Source organism: Serinus canaria, chromosome 8, assembly GCF_022539315.1.
Source record: "Serinus canaria isolate serCan28SL12 chromosome 8, serCan2020, whole genome shotgun sequence".
Lineage (NCBI taxonomy): Eukaryota > Metazoa > Chordata > Aves > Passeriformes > Fringillidae > Serinus > Serinus canaria.
In genome coordinates, this window is record NC_066322.1 from 29,682,683 (window position 1) to 29,703,045 (window position 20,363).

A 20,363-nucleotide genomic window follows, 5' to 3' on the forward strand; every position below is an offset into this window, starting at 1 on the left:
AGTGAATCCACAGCCCCACTGCTTGGCCCACACTCGCTCAGCACCTTCCTAAAAGCCTTCCCTGGATCCCACAGGCAAGAGAGAGCTCTCACCCAAAGTTCCCAGGAAAGGACCCATCCCAGTCCCTCCCCATCCTTCCCACTAAGCCCAGCTGCTTGGCTGCTGCTTACCGTCCCCTTCCCAGCTAACCAAGAGACCCAAAATCCACCTGCTACACCCACACCAGGCTGCTTCCAGCTCCCTTGGGTGGAGCTACATGGCGGGGTTCACATGGTGCTGAGAGAGAGCACCCCTGACTCATTTATAAGCCGGTAGCTGTGCCACAGTAGCTAGGAAAACAAAATTAAAACAGCAGCGCACAGACAATGGGCACATACTTTTTATTCTGGGGATAAAAATTGCTTATACATTTGGCAGCAACTATTTTCATAAAAGACTTTTATAAAAAATGTAAAAATAAGCAAATATTTTCCATTATTAATATAGGAAAATGCTGCTGTGTGAATGGTTACTCTACAACTTACGAGATAAAATACCACCTTAAGGAGATATTATCTTTACAAGTAGTTTAAAAAAAAAAATAGAGAAGAAAGGCAGAGGGCCATCGTATTAACAGCCAGGCACAGAACCGGCTTCATTCCACAGAAAGCACTCATCTTGTAAAAGGTAGCCACATATATAAAAAGGCACTTGGTTATTTGGAGCTAACGAGCAAAAGCCCTTTGTTTCTTTAGCATGGATGTAGCAACACTTCATTATTTGCAGTGAAAGGTGTACCTGGACAGACCCCCTGGAGGTCTGAGTCAGCTGCAGCCAGCGTGCCGGGGAACGCTGTGCGCGCCGGGAAAAGTGGCAAATTCACACACAGCTGAAAACTAAAAACTTCAGCCCAAAGCGATGGCCCCGGGAACCAGCTCCTCCTGAGGCCCTGCCTTCATGTACCATTGAGTGGAATTGGAAAACAAAACAAACAAAAAAAGCAAAAAAAGCAAAGCAACTTTGACTCTTGATTAGAATGGAAGGGAACAGCAGAGACAATACTGTACACGGTAGGGTGTTGGATGGGCGGCTCGCGGGGAGCGGCCTTCAGTCCTTTGGCAGCAGCCGGCACCCCAAGCTCTTTGGAAGACGTGTCTGCAGCACTCCCCTGAAGAGGCAGGAGCAAACCATCCCCACAAGGTTCACTTCGGCTGCTGGCTGGTCTGGAGCCCTTTGGAGAAGCGCTGCTCTAGTGGACAAAGCAGAAAGGGCGGCTGTGTGCCTAAGGTCAGTGACAGCTGGCTTCCACAGCTCCAAACACTGGGGGCAGCCGCACCACGAGCGGCCCTGCTGTCCCACAGAGCACACGGACACCTCAGCTGGGTGACCTCCGCAGAGGACAGCCCCAAAGCTGTGCACCAAGCTGCAGGAGGCAATGGTTTCTGAGCTATTTGGTCTGCTGCCACAGCCCAGCTCCTGGCTGCTGGAGGCCTGCGGGGCAGTCAGTGCTGCGACCTCCGTGCGCTGCGAAGGGAGGACAGGCAGCTGTGATCCAGGGCTGCAGCAAAAGGGACACTTTTCAAAGGGCTGGACGACGTTCCTGACGCAGAAGGGCACACACCGCAAACATGTAACCACACGTTTGGCACTTGTTGATAATACCATAAAGAGGCAGCATATGGTATCTGGAGGACAGGACACACAGCCACCCTTGGATGGAGGGGAGGGGACTTCTGTGCAAGAACGCTGGGAGCTTGTGTTACCAGTTTTTGAAACACTCGTGCTCATCCCAAAAGGCCTGTATCAGTTGCAGTGCATCTCTTCTGGCATGGGAGCCCACAGAGATGGTCATGGACACTCCTGGCAGGATGGGGGCACGGGGAGGGTAGTGTGTCAAAATGGTCAGGGGTGTCTCGGGGAAGAGATGGGCCCACAGGCCACCGTGGTGGGAAGACCAGGTCAGACCAGCGTTTTTGGGAGGGAAAATAACAAAACAAACAACCTAAAAAGACTATATGTATATATAATCTCATAATACCTGGGGAGCAGGCAGTGAGAACACTAAGGGGTGTTAGTAGGTCTCTACAAGGCAAAGACTCCTGAGGAGGAAAGGGTGAAGCTGCGTGACAGGAGGCGTCACTTGACCTGCAGGTGTTTAGGGAGGTCCGGCTTGCTTGCTGAGCAAGAGTGGACAAGGGAAGGAGGGAGGCTAGGAATGTGGGTGCAGCTCTGAGCTGTGTCAAAAAAAGGCAACTTGAACTCGAGGAGAACTAGTAGAAGGTGCTTCAGAGAGAGGTTACATGGGTAACAGGAGGAGTAACAAAATAAGGATACAAAGCTGGTTTTGGCTAAATTTCTGGAGAAATGACCACAAGATGTATTAGGCTGAAGAGCTGTCTCCCCAAAGCAATGGTGGAACGAGTCTAAAAGCAGACTGGAGAATCCAGTGCAGACAGCAGTCACGTCCAGTTGGTCAGAAGTGACCCAGCTGGTCTTCTCCATCACCAGCTTCTACAGTTCTCGATCTAGCATGAAAGCATACAAGTCTACAGCGACCACGGTCCCTCCAACGAAAGAACATCCTGGGCTCATTAAGACTCTTGGATACTAAAATGGTTCTTCATTTCCATCCTGGAAGACCTTCATGAGTTCTGGAGTCCGCTTTAGTGGGGCTGACCCACGGGCAGCCTTCAGGCGTACACCTGCATGTTGTTCCGCTGCTGCTCCGGCATGTGGGCGGCCGCTGGCCCGCGCTGGTTGTTGCTGGGGCTGGTCGCCACGTCAGACCAGTCAGAGGCAGAGTGGGGGGAAGAGCTTGACCACTGGTCCGGAGATTCGGGCGACGGAGTCAGGTACGGGTGCTCCCCTTGTAAGTGCCGGTTGTGGCTAGGAGTCCGTTCTGTGGCCGAGGAGTAGCAGCTGTGCTGGGAGGGAGGCGTGGGGTACTTCCCCATTGAGCTCTGGAACTGGTGGTAGGCCGGGAGGACCGTCTGAGCCACCTGGCCGTCCTGCTGAGGGATGGCAGCCATGGAGAACGAGGCGCTGGGCAGCTGGGCTAGATCTGGGATCTGGTACATGGAGCTAAGAGGGCCAGCCATGTTCTGAGCGCAGTTTGACTGGGCCTGCTGCGGCAGTGCTTGCTGGTTTATGCTGCCCTTGGGAACCAGCTGGAAAGTCATGATGGGGGGCAAAGACTCCCTGGACACCCCCAGGTGCTTCGCGTCCGCTTGAACCAAGCCGCTCTGCTGAGAAACGCTGGGGTGGGAATGCATCACCTGGGGCACCATGCCGAACATCTCGTTGTACTGGGACTCGTTCACCTCCATGCGGTTCATCCACTCGGTGGACACGTTGCCTGGCCGCAGCCTGCCAAGCCCGCTGTTGGGAGGGGTGGTTCTGTGCTGAGACAGCAGCTGGCTGACGGAGGGGAGCACCGTGCTGGAGCCACGGCCCAGGGGCTGCATCTCATGCAGGTTGGAGAAGGACATGGTGTGGGCAGCCTGCACCGACGGAGCCGTCAGCAGCGAGCTGGGCGACGAGTGCAGCACCCCCGGTGACGGCATCACAGGAGAGGAGGTTGGTTCAGATGCAAAAGCGTGGGGAGACTCCAGGGAATCCACCGGTGACAGGGTCACGGAGCTCTCTGAAAACTGCCCTTTGCCCTCGCTGAGGGACTTCTTCCTTCTCCTCTTTGCATCTTTGGTGAGGCTGGCGGGCATGCCTTTGGCATTCGGTTTTCGTGACTTCTTGCTTAGTGACGCGTGTTTCAGGTTGAGGAAGGACCGGTTGGGGCCACAGATGACAGGGGAGAGGGCAGAGTTCAGCATGGCCCCGGGGTGCCCAGCGGGGCTGTGGGCCACGTTGTACTCGTTGAGGAGCTGCACGATGTCATGGTGCATCCGGTCCTGGGCCACGTCCCGGGGCAGCCGGTCCATGTGGTCCGTGATGTCTCGGTTGGCAAAATGGTCCAGCAAGATTTTTGCTGCTTCAAAGCTGCCTTCCCGAGCAGCGAGGAAGAGTGGAGTCTCCTCCTGGAAACACAGAGCAAATATTTCAGCAGCTTCAGTGTGGGAGGACTGACCTACAACTCATAGTCCCTTATGGTGTGGCAGACTGGCAAGCACTATATAATGCAGTGTCACGTTAACAGCCTCCAAGAGCCACCCACCCTGAGAGCTGCCCACTGAAAAAGGCAGATTACAGATAATTTCAAACACAGCAGTGGAGCACAGGCTGAACTTTCCCACCATGAAGGGCACTATTGTGCCCTGGATCCATGGAGGAACCATGAAAGCACCTGGTGCCCTTCTCCTATTGTCTCCTGTAAGGGAAAGGTACAAAAGGCTAAAACAGCCCAGTAAGGAACTAGAGCTTATTGGTAGCTCTAAAATCCACTGAGTGCTACATAATAATCCAAAAAAGATGCTTTAGGCAGAGGAGATAAATCAAGGACTAAGACACAGCAAAAACTAACAGTGAAGCCACAGAACATCTGCACAGTGCAGTCTGTCAAACAGAGGAGCTTGTCCCCCATCTCCACCCTGCACTAAGATCCCTGGAAACATCACAGGACGCCACTGCTGCTGTGCCACCAGGTATTTTTCTGTCTGCTAACTGGAATCCAGCTGTTTGACACAAGCAGCACTTCACCTGCTGCTCTCACACACCACTGACTGTGTCTTGCATTCCTTCCCTGCAAGGAAAGCAGGACAGAACTGATGCCCAGCACTTGGCCAAACAAGGACAAGAGCTGCTCTCTCATATCAGAAACCCTCTAAGATACCCAGCCCCTGGGAGAGCTCCAGTCACAGTCTGGGTATGGAAGACCTGCACTGAGCACCCAGTTGAGCAAATCTGAACTTAGCTCACTACCAACAGCAAAGAGATGCTTTGAGATAGGAAGCACAGGCTTGCTGAGCACTGCCACACTGTACCTTGTTATCCTGCATGTCTCTGTTGGCTCCATTTTTCAGCAGTACTAGTGTTGCTTCCACATTGTTGACAGCAGCAGCCCAGTGAAGAGCAGATTTACCTGCAGGGAAACACAACAACATCAGTAACAAACCAAGGAGATATTTTGCTTCTCCTCCAGGATTGCTTAACCAAGTACTGTGCAGCAGCCTGTAGTTTATTACCACTGGAGGACTTTGCAGGAGAGCCCAGTGTGTGACTTAGCTACAGAATTCATGAAGAGCTCCTGCTTTGGGAGAGCGGAACCCAACCCTCCCCGCTCACACCACGGCAAGTATTAGCCCAGCCTGGCACACGGTGTTCACATTACCGTGGTCATCCACGGCGTTGACATCAGCCTGGCAATTGATGAGCTCGGCCACCATCCCTTCCACAGCCAGACGTGCAGCCAGAATCAACGGGGTCGTCCCATCGTTCATCCGAGCGTCCAAGTCTGTCACTCTGTTACGGATCAGGATCTGCAGAACAGGAGAAGATGGGCTTTTTCCAATACCACTACAGTCCAAAACTGAGGATTTGGCAGAATCTCAAGAGAAATTTTACAGTGACAAAGCAGCCTGAGCACTGAAATGCAAGGACCCAGAAAATAGGTGACAGGGGCAAACAGACCAGATAAATACATGCCAGATTATTTATGCACTCTGAGTTTTTCAAGCTGTGAATACCCAAGGAAACTGGATGTAAAACAGCTCTGCCTCACCACCACACTGTGGAAGGCACGAGAGCAGGGTTGCGAGTGAACAGAGCACAGCTTGGACAGGCTCATATAAACACAGAGCTCTTCAGTGGCCGTACCTGGAAAACCCCCTGGGCGTCAGCAGCCACGGCTGCGTGCAGAGGGGTCCGTCCCATGTTGTCTCGGGCATTGGCATCGGCCCCGGCATCCAGGAGCCGCTTGGCAGCGTCGGCTCGGGAGTAGCGGGCTGCCAGGTGCAGAGCCATCTCCCCGGTGCGGTCTGTCTGCGCCTGCAGGTTGGCCCCCTGGTAGATCAGATCTGTGATGATGTTTGCTGAGGAGTCCTCCCCGTCCTCATCATCCTCGCTGATGTCGGAGCCGCCCGCACGCAGAGATGCCAGCATCAGCGGAGTGCAGCCGTCTGCAGAGGGGGAGATGGGGATACAGGAATCTGACAGAGGCATGGAAACCTTCCTACAAGCCTTCTCTGAGCTACAGACAGTCCCTCCAGTGCTTTAACACAGACCTCTGCTTAAAGCCCCACAGATAGTGAGTCTTCCTTCCAAGCATGAGTAACCTACTGCAAACCCAACAGAACTTTAGATATTCCTCAAAAGACTAAGATCATCATAGAACAAAAAAACTTTGCTGCTGAAGTGCAAAACTTCCACAAAAAGTAAAGGTTAGCTTAGAGAAGCAAGGGCTATAAAAATCAAAGTAATCTGACCACTCAGTGTAACTGTTTGCATGGATGTTCTAATCACATCCCTGGGGAAAAGAAACACTTGAAGGAAAAATTATTCAGCAGCTAGCCACTGATTATTGGTGACATTCACTTCAGATATTAACCTATTCAAATCTACAGCAAGATTATCAGGGGAAGGATCCTGAAGTTGGGACAGTTGAGCACTCAAAGCTGACAAATGCCCCAGGATGAATACTCTCACACAGTCTGAGCACTTTGGGAGATACTGGTCTTACTCTCCTCAAGCCTCCAGTGATGGGGTGCCCACAAAGGCTAAAGCCACACTCATCCAACAAGGACCCCTGCATTGCCAGTGGAAGGAGAAAGGCTCCTACAAACCTCTAATTTAACTTAGCTCCCCCTCTGATGAATCTCCCTCTCTGCCAGTCAGAGAGGACAGTGCAGGAAGACCACCTCATGCTGCTGATTTTTCTCCCTTGTTAATACCCTCCTTGATGTAGGATAATTAAGATTTAAAACACCTCCATACATTTTCAGTAACCCATGAAAGTGCTGAGTGTTTAAGTTCCAGCAGCCTCTGAACATTATGTGACATTCCCTAAAGACCCAGAACTGCAGCTGTAGACACTGATACTTCCCTGCTGATTTTACTGCTTTCCTGCACATCCTTCAGAGGCACCTGGAAAGCAAGAGGGACTGAGATGGCAGCAGAGGGGAACCTCACTCTGCTGACTGCTCCACTGGAGCCCACCAGCAGAAATAAAAGACAATTTTTTCAGCAAGTACCTGATTTATCCCATGGGCAAGCAAGGGACAAACAACAACTTCTCTGCCTGCACAGCTCTCAATCACAGAGCACAAAGCCACAGAGGGCACATAAACAAGGTGATATCTCCTACTGGAAGTAACACACACACAGTTCTAATGCCCTGCTCCCATTCCCAGCTTCTGATCACTGAGCTTTCCTGGCTCTCTGCTTTAGGACAGTCCCAAAACTTTCTAGAAATCTGCAGTTCCAGCGGGGGCCCTGGAGGAGCAGGCTCTGCCCTGGCTCCAGCAGCCTGCACGCTCCTCCTAGTGGCTCCTCACCACAGGACACACAGCCTCCCTTCCTTTCCCAGGATTTGGACAGACAGCAGCAAAATGCTGAGGGATGGGCATGGATTCAGTTCCAAGATCCAGTCCTGTCTGTAGACCCTCTCTGCTGCTCTCCAAAGCTGTACCTCCCTTTGTGCTGCTCCCTCCCGCTGCTGGCTCTGCTCCCTTGTCCCAAATGAACTCTCCTCAGTATTCCAGTCAGGCTGTGGTCTCCTCCGTACTGCCACAACACAAAGAGCAGAGACAGAGAGCACAGAAAGGAGCTTTCCTTTCCCCCAGCACCACAGCTCTGGGAAAAACCACTCACAGGCTAGGTCTGGCTTGCTCAATCACTCACTCATCATCCTGGATGTTCGTGCCTAGCTTCTCCACAGGGACAGCACAGCATTAAATCTCTGGAATAATTACCTGCCACCCTCCACAGAGTTTCTCAGGTACATGCAGCTCTTTTCAGAGCCTTGCAAGTTGGCCACCCATGGTTGGTTTTATGAGGCTAGCAAAAGCACATCCAGCTAGACAGTCACAATTAAGTGCTTGATGGACTACTAGAGAAAAAAAAGCTGTGGACACAATGTCTTTTTTCCTCCTTCCAGCTTGTTCTCTCAAAGAGCTGGAAAAGAACCCAAAAGCATCCAGCTGGAGGCAGACATCCAGCATGGAAAATTCCAGTCTAAACCACTGAAGTTTCAGTAACTGAAAGAAAGAGGGGCATATAATAGAGACAGTTCATCAATTTTAATTATAGGTGGTGTTACCAGTTATGCCTATAATTGCATTACCCTGGTTACACACTCACAATAACTGCTCTGGGGGACACAGCAAAAGAATAGCATGGGGAGACAAAGGTGGTGGCAGCATTTTATTAAAACTCTTCTGTTTGCTGTCTTTCAGTAGGACAGCCCCTGAGTGCATGTAAAATGCAGAGTGAGGTAGTAAAGTCAGGAGTTCACCAGACAGGTACTCCTGAAGGTCAGGCACAAGGTACTGAAAGCTGGAATATAAGGCACCCACAGGAAAAATCTCCAGGCAATGCTTCTGGAGGACACTGGAGATCTTGGATCCCCCTAGATTTGAGAGACTGCAGAAGGTGGTGGGTTAAGAGAGAGCACAAACCCTTGCTACACTGAGGTGTTTCTCCCCTCTCAAGAAGAGATCTCTGCTGTTCAACCTGCACCTGCAGCCAGGATCTAACTCACCCAGCCTCCAGTGGCTCCAGACCAGACACCTGCACTCAGGTCAGTCAGCCTGAACACCCTTTGTAATTAATTAGGGGCACCAAAACATTACTGGGGTGTGAAATCCACTTCTCAGACTTCTTGGGACAGAAGGCAACTACCTCTCAGAAGGGCCCATTTTTTCCAACTGCCTGGAAAAGTGAGGGTGGCCAGGGCAGAGAAACAGCCGCATTAACTGTGAGGAATCCTACCCCTCCTTACTAACCTGTTATTCCAACATCTCTCAGACTTTTAAAATTATTTCTGCCCCTGGCAGCTGTTTGCTTCTGATGCCACAGAGAGAAATAACTTAGAGCAGCTTGTGCTGCAAGCTTCACAATTGTATCTGGATGGCAGGAAAACAACTCACAGGTCAGAATTATTTCATTGCTGTTGTTGGACGAAGCTTTGGGTGAACGTGAAAATAAACTGGAGTCTTAAGAACATTATTGCCTGCACTTGGAAAGCTTCTACCCTGCCACACAACTAGAAGTTTCAATAGGGGAAATAAAGAAAAGCTTAAATTTGGCAGAAAGTGATGGTTTATGTTCTCACAGTCGTTACACAAAAATCCCTCCTTCCCTTTGCATTTAGGAGAGCTAACGGGTCAATGAGCAGAAAAGACAATAAAAAGGAACTGAGAGAATGGGTCCAGTCATCCTTAAATTGCATGGAAATATTCCCACAAAACACAGTAGAAAAAGGCATTGCAGCAATACCATCAGCAGCACCTCTCTGCATATGAACAAGAGCCACGTTTGCAGCTCTTCCAACCAGAATAAAGTCCTTGGTCAAGTGTCTCCTCTCAGAGCCCAGAGATCAGTTCTTACCAGGTGACCCACCCAGCCCCTTACCAGCTTATAAAGCTTTAGCACTACACTCATAAAAGCAGGAGAGGGTTCCCAGGGCATCTAGCCATTTGGGACTGAGAGACAGCAAACCTGCCTGCATGTTAAAGAAATCTTCCAAGTCCACAGTTCTGTCATGAATTCAATGACTTGATCGTCATAAGCTGAATATATAAATCAGGGAATTTAAAAAATCATGAACAATCTTGCTGCATTGATGCTCTGTTCAGGACAGACACCTCACACACTGCTAATGAGGGTAGACTGTCTGCCAAAAAGTGATCTTATTCAGGAAAAGGCCATCCTTGCTTCCTCAACTGATAACAGACACCTCAGGTATAAAATCTGCTAAGGTGGTCCTTAGAAAAGCCTGGCATGGATATCTGCAGTGAACCAACTGGAGAAACTGGGGGTTATTTCCAGCACAATTATGCATTCAGAATTTCTGACAATATCACTTAGGCACACACTGTAATAAATGAGATTTCACAGGTGCTTGCTAAGTCACCTTTTCCTCCTGGGTCCATGATATTCCATGTGCTAGGACCATGGTTTAACCTTCCCAGCAGTGCACACTGTGCTTTCCTTGGGCACCATGCAATCCCTGCTGGTGTTCCTGCATACTCCATTTAATTTGTACCACCAGCAGCCCCAGCCACGGGACACAGGGCAGGCTGGCAGGACACACAGACACTCCGAGTACTGACCTGGCCCCCTGACGTTGACATCCAGCACATCCACTTCCTGATCAGCCTGAGGGGGGGTGAGAGCCAGGGAGGTGCTGCCGCAGACATCTGCTGCTTCCAGGTGCTGCTGTGTCCACTGGCGCTGGTCGATCTGCTCGTCCCCTTCTGGCAGCAAGGCCTGGTCCTCAGCCTGAGCACAGCACACAAGCAGCTGCTTCAAAACACCCAGCAAGTGCCCAAAGACACTCAAAGTTCTCGGGGTGCTCTCAGTTTTGGTGGGGTTTCTCAGGGTTTCGGTGGGGATTTTTGTCGTGGTTTGGTTTTTTGTTTGCTTTCTTGGTGGTTTAGGGGGGGTTGTTTTCTTTTAAGCTAATGGTGGTCTGCATTAACTTCTGCTTGGCATTCTCAGCTTTCTTATTCTCACCATACATTGTCAGGCCTGAACTGCAAGACATGCCATTAACCTTCTTGTCCCTCTTGCTGCTGTAGGGAGGGGACACTGAAACAGAAGGTACTGACGTTCTCCACCAGCCTGTGGTGGCAGTGTTAACCAGAGGATTTGCTCCTCAGATGCAATCAATAGTGTATTACCAATCCCTAGGCCAAGGGAGGTTTTGAGCAAGGGAAGGTAATGCAGATGCTTGTCTCCCCAGCAGTTTCAGATGGTATTTAATTGTTGGAGCTCCTTACCTTGGCTCTCTTTGGCTGAGGTCCACCATCACCTGCCCAGTGCTCAGTTGTCCCAGGGTCGGCCAGGTTACCCTCTGGTATCTGGACTGACAAATTTCTGACAAACAAGGAGAAGATATCACTTTGCAGCCTGAGCAGGTCTACTGCTGCTACTTACACTGCCCTGCAGGGACTAACAAAGGGGTGCTTGTAAGTTTGGTAGCTTGCAAACAGAGGAACCAAGAAATCACAAATTTCAGGCAGCCAGTAGTAGCATTAAACGCACTTAGAACTGCAAAGTTGTTTGATTCAGTGGAAAGCCAAAACTGCCTAAAACATTTGAAACTTTCCATTGCTTATGAGTCACATTTTTTATGCATTGAGCTAGAGATATTAGAAGTTTGTTGTCATCTATCAACCTAAAAATGTCTCACCTATTCCAGGAGAAAATTAGGCAAATGGTGCTCAGTGTCAGAAAATCAAACAAAACCAGGAGATCAGATTCCTTGCTGGCATTTTATACATTACAGTTAATTAAAATTCTTCTGTCCAAACCAGATGTTTTTAAATTTAGAGGAATAGCCTAAGACATTCTAGTTTAAAAGGAAGCTTTCTCTAAGGAGTTAAGTGCCTTTGATGAAACATATTTCAGCCACCTTCTCAAAATCCTCAAGCCAGTAATAAACAGAGTGTCAGTGGCCTAAATGCAAACTCACTTGAGTCCGACAGCGTCCTCCCCAACAGGCTCCCTGCGTTTGTGGTTGCTGGGATCCCTGCGCAGGATGAAGCCCTCAGGGAGCCACAGGGAGCCGTGCTTGCGCTTGCGCTTGGCCATCATCACCCCCAGCAGGAGGATCAGCAGGATGATCAAAGCTGCCACAGCAAGCAGGTAAAGCAGCTGGGTCTTTGGTGGTAACAAGGGCTCACCTGAAAGTTCCAGTTAAAACACAGTGGGATTAACAAAGTGGAGACAACAATCTTCAACCTACAGACTCTTTTCTCAGCACAGTCCTTCCCACAGGGAGCATATTGTCTCTACAGAGTTTAGGCTCCACTGAGACTGCTGTAAGTACGTATCACTTCATTCTGACTTCCCTTGGTCTGGTTTCTCAAAGTACTTTCCAGAGTACATGGCTACTGAGCCAAAGATCTTGCTCCTTCCTCCAGCCATGCTCACTTGGCATAGAGAGAGCTGACCTACAAGAATCACAGAATAATGAGGTTGGAAGAGACCTCTAAGATCACCGAGTCCAACCCATGCCCTAAACACCTCAACCAGACTCTAGCACCAAGTGCCATGTCCAGTCTTTTATTCAACACATCCTGAGATGGTGATTCTACCACCTCCCTAGGAAGAAGATACAAGAAGACCCAACTAGGAAAAGCAATAATGCCAGCCCAGAACAGGTTTGCAGCTGAGCCTCAGACTGAAGGAGATGGAGCAGAAATCAAAGAGATTACATATTGCCAGAGGAGAAAACATCTGACAGACTGGACTGAGGAATGCCTTGCAGCCTCTCTCTTTAAATGGCACCTTTTCCATTGAATTCATGGCTTAAAGTACATGAATGGTTTTAGCGTGGAGATCACCACTGCCGTGCTGTAGCACGAGAGATTACTGATTCTACAAGTATTAAAGTGACTGGGCTCTAAATTAAATGTCGTGCCTTACTAACCAGACGTCCCCTCCGTGCATTTTGCACAAACATACTCCGATAACTGGGGACAAACAAGTCACCTCCCAGAAACCATACCGAACAGTGAGACACAAGAGGAGGATGATCAATAATCTGAGTATTTTGCAAGCCCAAGTTTGATGACTGCCTCCCTCAATAAGCAGTTTTTGCTCTCCCATTACTCACTTTGGACAGACACAAAAGGATAGGGCAGCATGCCCTTGATGGCCTGAGCAGCTAAGAGAGCTGCAGCAGCTTCTGTGTTGTGAAAGCATTGCTCTGAGTCCTCTGCACACTGGCGGTTGTCGATCTCCAGGAACACCTTGGTGCTGCAGAGACACAGTAAGAGGGCACAGCAGTCAGTGACAGAAACTTATACCAAAGCAGTTGGTCAAACCGCAGCAGCGTTTTACATTAATCTTCCTACCCCAATGCCGAACTGGGCAGTTGCAATAGCGTTGCATTTTCCCATTTATAAACCAGCCTGCAGCCCTAGAAAATCTAGAAACACTACGAGCAAGAGTTACCAGCACAACCAGGCCAGAGGGAGACAGAGGGATCCACTCACCCAATGACCTCTTGCTCCAGCTCTCTGTGCTTGCGAACCACCACGAGCGACCGACGGCTCCGCGCCGCCGATTTCTCCCCATAGTACGGGAACACCATGGGGTTCCCCTGGGAGTCCAGCTTAATCCTCAGGTTGGTGTGCAGCAGCGTCCCCAGGGTGCGCAGGAAGCTGCGGATGTCCTCCAGCAGCTCATCAGGGGGCATCAGGACCACGATGATGAGGGTGCCCTCCGCCAGCTTCTCGGCCTTGTCGCCGGCGCAGTCCAGCCCGTCCCAGCCGCACTCCTCGCTGTTGCAGCCCTGGTCGCAGCGCCCGTCCGCGTAGTGATCCGCACAGTACTTGTCATACCTGCAGCAGGGACAGGCTCATGGGCAGCACAGGGCACTGATGTGCTCTGCACGGCACATCTGCGCTCTGGGGGCCCGGGTCTTGCACTCTTCAGCATGGTTTGAGGGAAAACAACGCTCATAATCAGGGTTGCAGGAGAAGAAATACAACCCCAGGATAAGCTTGCAGCCTGAGAGGGTGAAAACAGGAAGCATGGCACAACCCAAGAACCCATTATTTCGTTCTGGTAACAGTGTAAAAGAACTGCTTATTCTGTTTACTAAGATACTGACACCTCCTGCCTCACTGACGGAGAATCATCACTGCAAAGCTGTAGCATTTGTCAAAAATAACTGAAGAGAAAGAAGTGCCACTACAAACAAGATAGAAAACATTAAGAGGCAGCAAGCACAGCTGGGATTAAAATACAGGTATTGCTGGTATGGAAAAAAGTTCAGGTTAGCAGGCAGCACACTTAAAATCTAGTACAAGGCAACATGCCTCCTATTTGTATCTCCAGGGAAAGCAGGACACATCCATCAAGTAGGTTAACACATCACCATTGTTCGGGTTATCAACTTAGTGCACAGCACACAAACTCCAAAAACAGACGAGAAGTACACAAAGGAGCAGAAACTGCTGGAAGCCAAGCTTTCAGCAAGGACAGCAAGAGGAACAATGGGAGAGAAGGGAGCAACAGGCAGGAGCTATGTTAGTCACACAGAGAAAATGTTCTCAGCATCGAGCCTTACTTGCACGTCCTGCTATTTTGCTGACACTCAAAGTTGTCAAACAGGCACTCGGGCGTGTTGCAGAACTCGTCACACTGCCCATTGAAAAGCATCCAGCAGGGCAGGGAGGAGGAGCAGTTGGCCCAAGGATCCTCCACAGTCAGGGAGCAGTCGCCTCCATCCCACTGGCACGCATGGGTGTTACAGTCCTCATCACAATAGCCATCCCTGGCTTTTTCTGCACACTGGGAATCCAGGCATCTTCGGGGCTCCGGGCTGAACGTTACGGGCTGCTCACAGTGGCTGCCCTGGGTGTGAGCAGGGCACTGGCAGTAATAGTAAGGAGGCTGAGAATGAGGGTGGCAGCTGCCCCCGTTCTGGCAGGGGGCACTGGCACAGCCTGGGTGTGTCTGGCATTCCTCTCCCACAGACAGCTTGGGGCAATAGCACCGAGGACCAGAAGACGTTTGGATGCACTGCTCTCCCTTCTTGCATTTCACTTGTCCACAGGTACTGTGGCTGTTGAACTCACATTTGGCTCCAGAATAACCCTGCGGGGTGGAAAAGGCAAAGCAATCAGAGTCACAAACCTGCTCTTCAGCACTCTGAGGGCTTGAGGCAAGGTGTCATGTGCAAATCCTTTCTCCCCTGTAACTCCTCTAGACTCACTGCAGGACTCATGACTTTCTGGACCTAACCTCACAGATAAAGAAGGAAATCACAAGGCTCTGTTACATTTTGAAAACAGCCTAAAAGAGCCACAAACAAGGGGAAGCTCGCAGCAAGCATACAAAACATGGGACTGAAAAAAAGAGGTTAATTTAAATTAAGCTAATGTAATTTAATGGTAGATTTAAGACAAAAAAAGCCAGCTGTGATACTTGACGACCATACATGTTTGGGGTAGCAACAGGCAGCATCACTCTCCTGGGACAGCTGGAAGCCCTGGGTTTCCCTGCTGAGCAGGTAAACGAAGGGATGTGGGTAAATCACCTGCAGTGAAGCAGTGAGAGCCCAGGCAGGGGGCTCTGGAGCTGGGGCAGGCAGGGCAGTGGGAGCAGGGGTGCTTACCGGGGGGCACTGGCAGATGAAGCCATCGGGCATGTTGCTGGCCACCGCGCAGGTGCCACCGTTCTGGCACGGCTTGCGCGGACACACGTCGATGACACTCTCACAGTGACGGCCTGGCACAGGGCACAGAGAGAGAGCAGAAAAACGTGTGGGTGACCACCCCAAAAACCACCTCCACACAAAACACACTGTCAATACCCAGCGAGCTGAGCACTCTCTTAGGAGGGAGCATCCCTTTGGATGAGGTGTGGTCTCCACATGGCTGCCTAAGCAGCAAAGAGGGAAGCACAGCCCCAGAATCCACAAGGTGCATTTGGAGACAGCTGGCAGTGCCTGCCTCCTCAAGAACACACACAACACAGCACAGCACAGAGACAGAGTGTGCTGCTATCATCCCCAAGTCAGCCGGGCACAGAGGCTGGAAGTGATGCAGCACACCAGTTTGGGGGTTCCCAAGACTTCTTTACTTTTAGGGAAATGCTCAATGAGTCCAATGGCAACTCACACTGTAACCCTCAGCACCAGATGTACCACGAGTGAACAGGAGAATCAAGCAGAGCCTCCCCAGACTGATCAGCCAGAACAGAGATCTTACTGCACTGACCAGCTTTGCAGCAGCTCCCAGAGTCAGGCTGACACCAAACTTCTAAAAGTTGGGGTTGATCTCAGCATGACTGGGACCCCCTAGGAAAACATTAATAGAAGTCTCCAGACATGTGCAGCCAAGACTCTGCAGACAGGAGCAGACAGGGCAGGATAGCCCACAGAGCTCTGGCATCCCACCAGTCACAGACCACAGCAAAGCCACCCTGTCCCCTCCCAGGCAGAAGGGTCAGTGGGGAATGTGAAGAAGACAGATAGCTAGAAGAGGAAGCATGTTCCCCCTTTGTGCCTAACATTTCCAGACAGACTTTATGTCTGAGACACAGCAGCTCTCCCTGCTCCTCCTGGGGTGCAGCAGGCCTGCACTCCCATGGCACAAGATCCAGCAACCCTTCCACGAGGGTCAGAAGCCACATGAAGCATAATTTATAAAAGCAACCTTAACAGACAGGCTTAAAATAAACCCATCTGGTGGCCTGCACCAGTGTCCCACCAGCTCCACTTCCCTCATACATCACTCTTTCAGGAACTTCCTTTGGCAGGAGGGTAAGTAATGCATTCAAAAGCTAGGACATGAATTCGTTGAACATATATCTTTGTGATTTCTTTGCAGCTTAAACTCACAAATTCAGTGGAAAATCACAGCATCTTTAAATTTTAAGAAAAAAGAAGAGTAAAAACTGCTGGTAAAGCATGCAGGAAAGGTGACTGGTAAGCAGGGGAAGGGAAAGGTTTTAATGGAGGAAAACTGAATGCATAAGAAGTTAGACTGATGAGGAAAATTGAAAGCTGAAAGTTAAGACACATCTGGAGACTATTAGACCAAACTTAAGCCCAGTGGGAGGCAGAAAGCAGAATAGCAGCAATACTAACAAAGAGGAGGTCTAGAGAGAGTGAGACATAAGTCTGCACAGTGTGAAATTCTTGCAAAGTTGTGATTCAAAGTTGGATTGTGGAAGGATCACCAAGCTAGGAATGTACAGCCTGTCTATGCACAGAATACTCCATCCTGACCACATCACCAATGCAAGGAGAAAAGGCAGCTAGGAGTAGAAAAGGAGGCCAAAAGCTAATTATGATACCATGACACTGATTTATAGGGAAAATGCACATGCAAAAGGAGAAGTCACAGATAAGATCACACATGAACTGTTACACTTTCAATATTAGAAATGTGAAATTATGAAGACGAGAAAAGTACCACAAGGAAAGAGAAATCCTGGAAGCCAAGGGTCTCAGGAGATTCCTCCATATGAGACAGCTCTGGAAGCCAAATTTCTTAGAAGTTTTAAAAGAAAGACCGGTTTAAAAACTGAAACATGCTGTAGGGAAACAGTCAGACACTGTGAAGAGAAGTGGGTAGATAAGAGCACTGCCAGGAAGGGACAGAACCGCCATTCCTCAAGATACTGCCATTGTTGTGGTGTGATGCCATGGCTTGCCTCAGTTATCCCAGTCCTTCCCCAGGTGCCAATCACCTCTCCTTTCCCCACCCTGACTCCTGCTGGGCACTGTCTATCAACCCAGAAATTCCAGAGGAGCACCGAGTGATTGGGCAGATTCAAAAGGTGCTCTCCATCCCTGGGGGCCATTGGCCCATCCAGGTGTCCCTTTCACCTGAGCCCTGCCTGCCCTGCACCTGCTTGGTGGCCCTTGGCTCCTCCTGTCCCATGGGTTAAGAGGGCAAGCACACCACGCAGTTCAGGAGTTCTGCTGGAGCTGTTGCTGCACTCAGAGGCCTGTGGGCTGGAATAAAGCTCTGGATCCAAACCCTCCATCAGAACCAACTCCTTGCCTTCACCTCTCCTTAAAGCTTCTCCACCAAGGTAAACCTGAGCTCCTGCGTGCCGGGACTTGTCTCTAGCGCCCAGCTGCAGCATCCAGCTTAGCCAGAGGTGTCTCTGAGGTGAAAACACCTCAGCTGCCGCCTTTGGTCAAGCAGCAAGGGCCGGACGAGCCCAGGCACGTCCCGTCCGGCTGTACTGGTGATTATTCCAATAGCCATGGCATCGGAAGCAGGGCTGCGAGTACTCACCAGTGAAAGCGCTTCGGCAGATGCACCTGTAGTCATTTCTGAGCTGCACGCAGTCCAGGCTCCCGCGTGGGCTGCAGGGGTTGGAGAGGCACTCGTTGATGTCGCCCTCGCAGCGCTCCCCCGCAAAGCCCTGGGGACACAGGCAGCTGAACCCCCCGATCTGGTCAAGGCACTGCCCCCCGTTGAAGCAGCGTGGAGCCCCCGAGTCCGAGATGCAGTCATCCACGTTCTCCTCACAGAGCCGGCCTGCCAGGACAGAGGGACAGCTTGGGGACACGGTGCCACGGCTGCCTTCCCTGTGATGCCCCAGGTTTGCCTTGAGATTCTGCACTGCATTAGTTTATAACTCTGAACTTCTTATCAAGTGTTGGCAAGTTCTCCTCACAGCTCAGTCACTCAGAACAATCCTTTTCCAGCCCCAGGACCAAGGGCACCACTGCAGCCTCAGGCCCAAAAAGTGCAAAAACCAGGGAATTGAGGAGAGCAGACTGGGAGGATGGGACTGCATCACAGGAGCTGGAATTGGACAATGAACCCCAAGATGGAAATGGACCAAAACTTATAAAAGTGTGAGAACTCGTGACTCAGGGTCCATCTTGGGTGTAGCTATGGCTGGGCTCTTGTGCTGCCCAAGGTGGAGCCTTTAATAAATCCCTACTTTATTCCTTTCACTCTGCCCAGCCTCTGTTTTAGTAGGCTCTTAAGGCATCACCTACACTGCTCATCAAGTTTTAAGGCCATGTCACACACGGTCCCTGAAACGAGCAGGTAAAGATCCCAGTTTAACACATTCATTCCACACCCTCTGCAGACAGCCAGCTTCAGAGCAGGCTTAGGGTACATGTGGTTTACATCCAGGCTGTCCTCAGTGCTAAGCTGTCCTGGTATTTGGCAGCTTTCATACTTGACTTAATTTAAGAGCATAATTAAAAACACAAAACCAAACCAAGCTCAAAAAAGATGCACTTGATTTAGCCCTGAGACTGAGCACAGCCTGGGAGCCCCGTGCTGGCCATGACAGCCACAAGCTGCCACCAGGCTGCCCTGGAACTGGGCAAAGAGCATTTGTAGCAACAGCATTAAAACAAGCAACAGCACAGCAACAAAAAGAGCAGCTGTGAAAAAACACTGATTCCTCCACTCTGGGGACTTACAGCAAAGCCCCACCAGCAGCCAGGGAGGGCAATTTCTTCTCCTCCCTGTGGGATTTCCTTTCAAGGGACAAGGTCTGGTGCTGGCTCTGCTTTCACTGCACAAGGGCAGGGAGGGGAAGCCGAGCAAGCTTATTGCTGTTGTTCCACCCAGAGCAAGTAAAATCCTTCACCTAAATATGGAGGATGCTTATAGTGAAGTACTAATTACAAACTGGGCCAGGGACAAAAGCTAAGTTTTAGTATCCTAAATAACTGTATCAAGTCTCCTCCAATTCCTTTCATTTACAAAGGAATTGGACCCCCCAACCCAAAAAAAAAAACAAAAACAACAACAAAAAACACCCCAAACCCCCCAAAATAACCCAAAATCAACAAAACTGTCACATCCAGAAAGTAATTAATCTCAACAAAGAAAGACTGAAGGATTAAAAGTAGTACACTCAGAACCTCTCAAAGGATGGTGGGGATTTAGTGGAATACAGAAATTCTGACAATGCAGTACTAAATACACTCTTGGATGTAGACACCTAAAAGGCAGGTTTGTTTCTGCTTTTGTTTTATTGCACTTTTTTTGCCCCCCTTTTTTTTTAATTGAAGAATAATATTAAGAACAATACATGAAGAATTGGTAGTGCAATGTTTTACAATGAAATAAATACTTATCCAGAGTGGGGAGAGCCACACTAAAGTGAATGAACTGGTGATATGTGTGGGCAAGAGGCAAATATATTATTTTATAATTGTACTTAAATTTGCTTTATGAAACAAGAATTTAGTTCCATCTGACATCTGAAGATTCTGCCAACACTGACATGACACACTTCAGAAAGAAGTTCAGAGCAATGTAAAATGTTTAACTGACTTAAGAAATAAGCTTAAAAAAGAACATAAAGTGAGAAAGCATTTACTGATGGGTTAAAATGTAAATTCTGAATATTTTCAAAGATAGAAGCCAGGTTCATAGCTCAGAAATAAAAGGGAAGGGTTTCTTAAAAGGGTCTTAAGAAACATGACAATAAACAGCCTGTGGAATCATGCTTACTGAAAACTACTGATATAAACCTTGGACTATTTTTTTTCCCTTCCTTTTTTTTTTTTTTCTGTTTTTCAGGTTTTTTCCCCGAAGGAGCTTTTAATAAAAGAGCTCAAACATGCTGAAATAGTTTAGGGTAGCCTAGAGTCACTCAGCTTCTTTTCCACAGAAGACTCCAGGGCAGAGGACAATGAAGGGCAAAAATTTAAGCAAGTATAGGACATTGGAAGTTATGCAAGAACTAAGAAAGTTTCCTACTTATTTCATAGCACCTTAGCCAAAAAGAAACCTTGGATTTACTGTATCAAAACAGATAGG

The 20,363-nt window shown here is 49.6% G+C and overlaps 1 protein-coding gene across 1 annotated transcript in view; it reads right to left on the reverse strand.

The window, feature by feature from the left end:
• Positions 1-361: 361 nt before the first annotated feature.
• NOTCH2 (notch receptor 2) overlaps positions 362-20,363 on the reverse strand; it is an 86,486-nt gene continuing 66,484 nt past the window's right edge. The window contains exons 22-33 of the mRNA XM_050977777.1: positions 17,859-18,104; positions 15,221-15,333; positions 14,171-14,700; positions 13,092-13,439; positions 12,710-12,852; positions 11,564-11,774; positions 10,869-10,965; positions 10,200-10,368; positions 5,746-6,047; positions 5,261-5,408; positions 4,914-5,011; positions 362-4,010 (exon numbers count right to left, since the gene is read on the reverse strand). Coding sequence (XP_050833734.1) covers positions 2,670-4,010; positions 4,914-5,011; positions 5,261-5,408; positions 5,746-6,047; positions 10,200-10,368; positions 10,869-10,965; positions 11,564-11,774; positions 12,710-12,852; positions 13,092-13,439; positions 14,171-14,700; positions 15,221-15,333; positions 17,859-18,104 — 3,746 coding nt within the window. The 3' untranslated portion in view covers positions 362-2,669. The remainder of the gene's footprint in view (positions 4,011-4,913; positions 5,012-5,260; positions 5,409-5,745; positions 6,048-10,199; positions 10,369-10,868; positions 10,966-11,563; positions 11,775-12,709; positions 12,853-13,091; positions 13,440-14,170; positions 14,701-15,220; positions 15,334-17,858; positions 18,105-20,363) is intronic.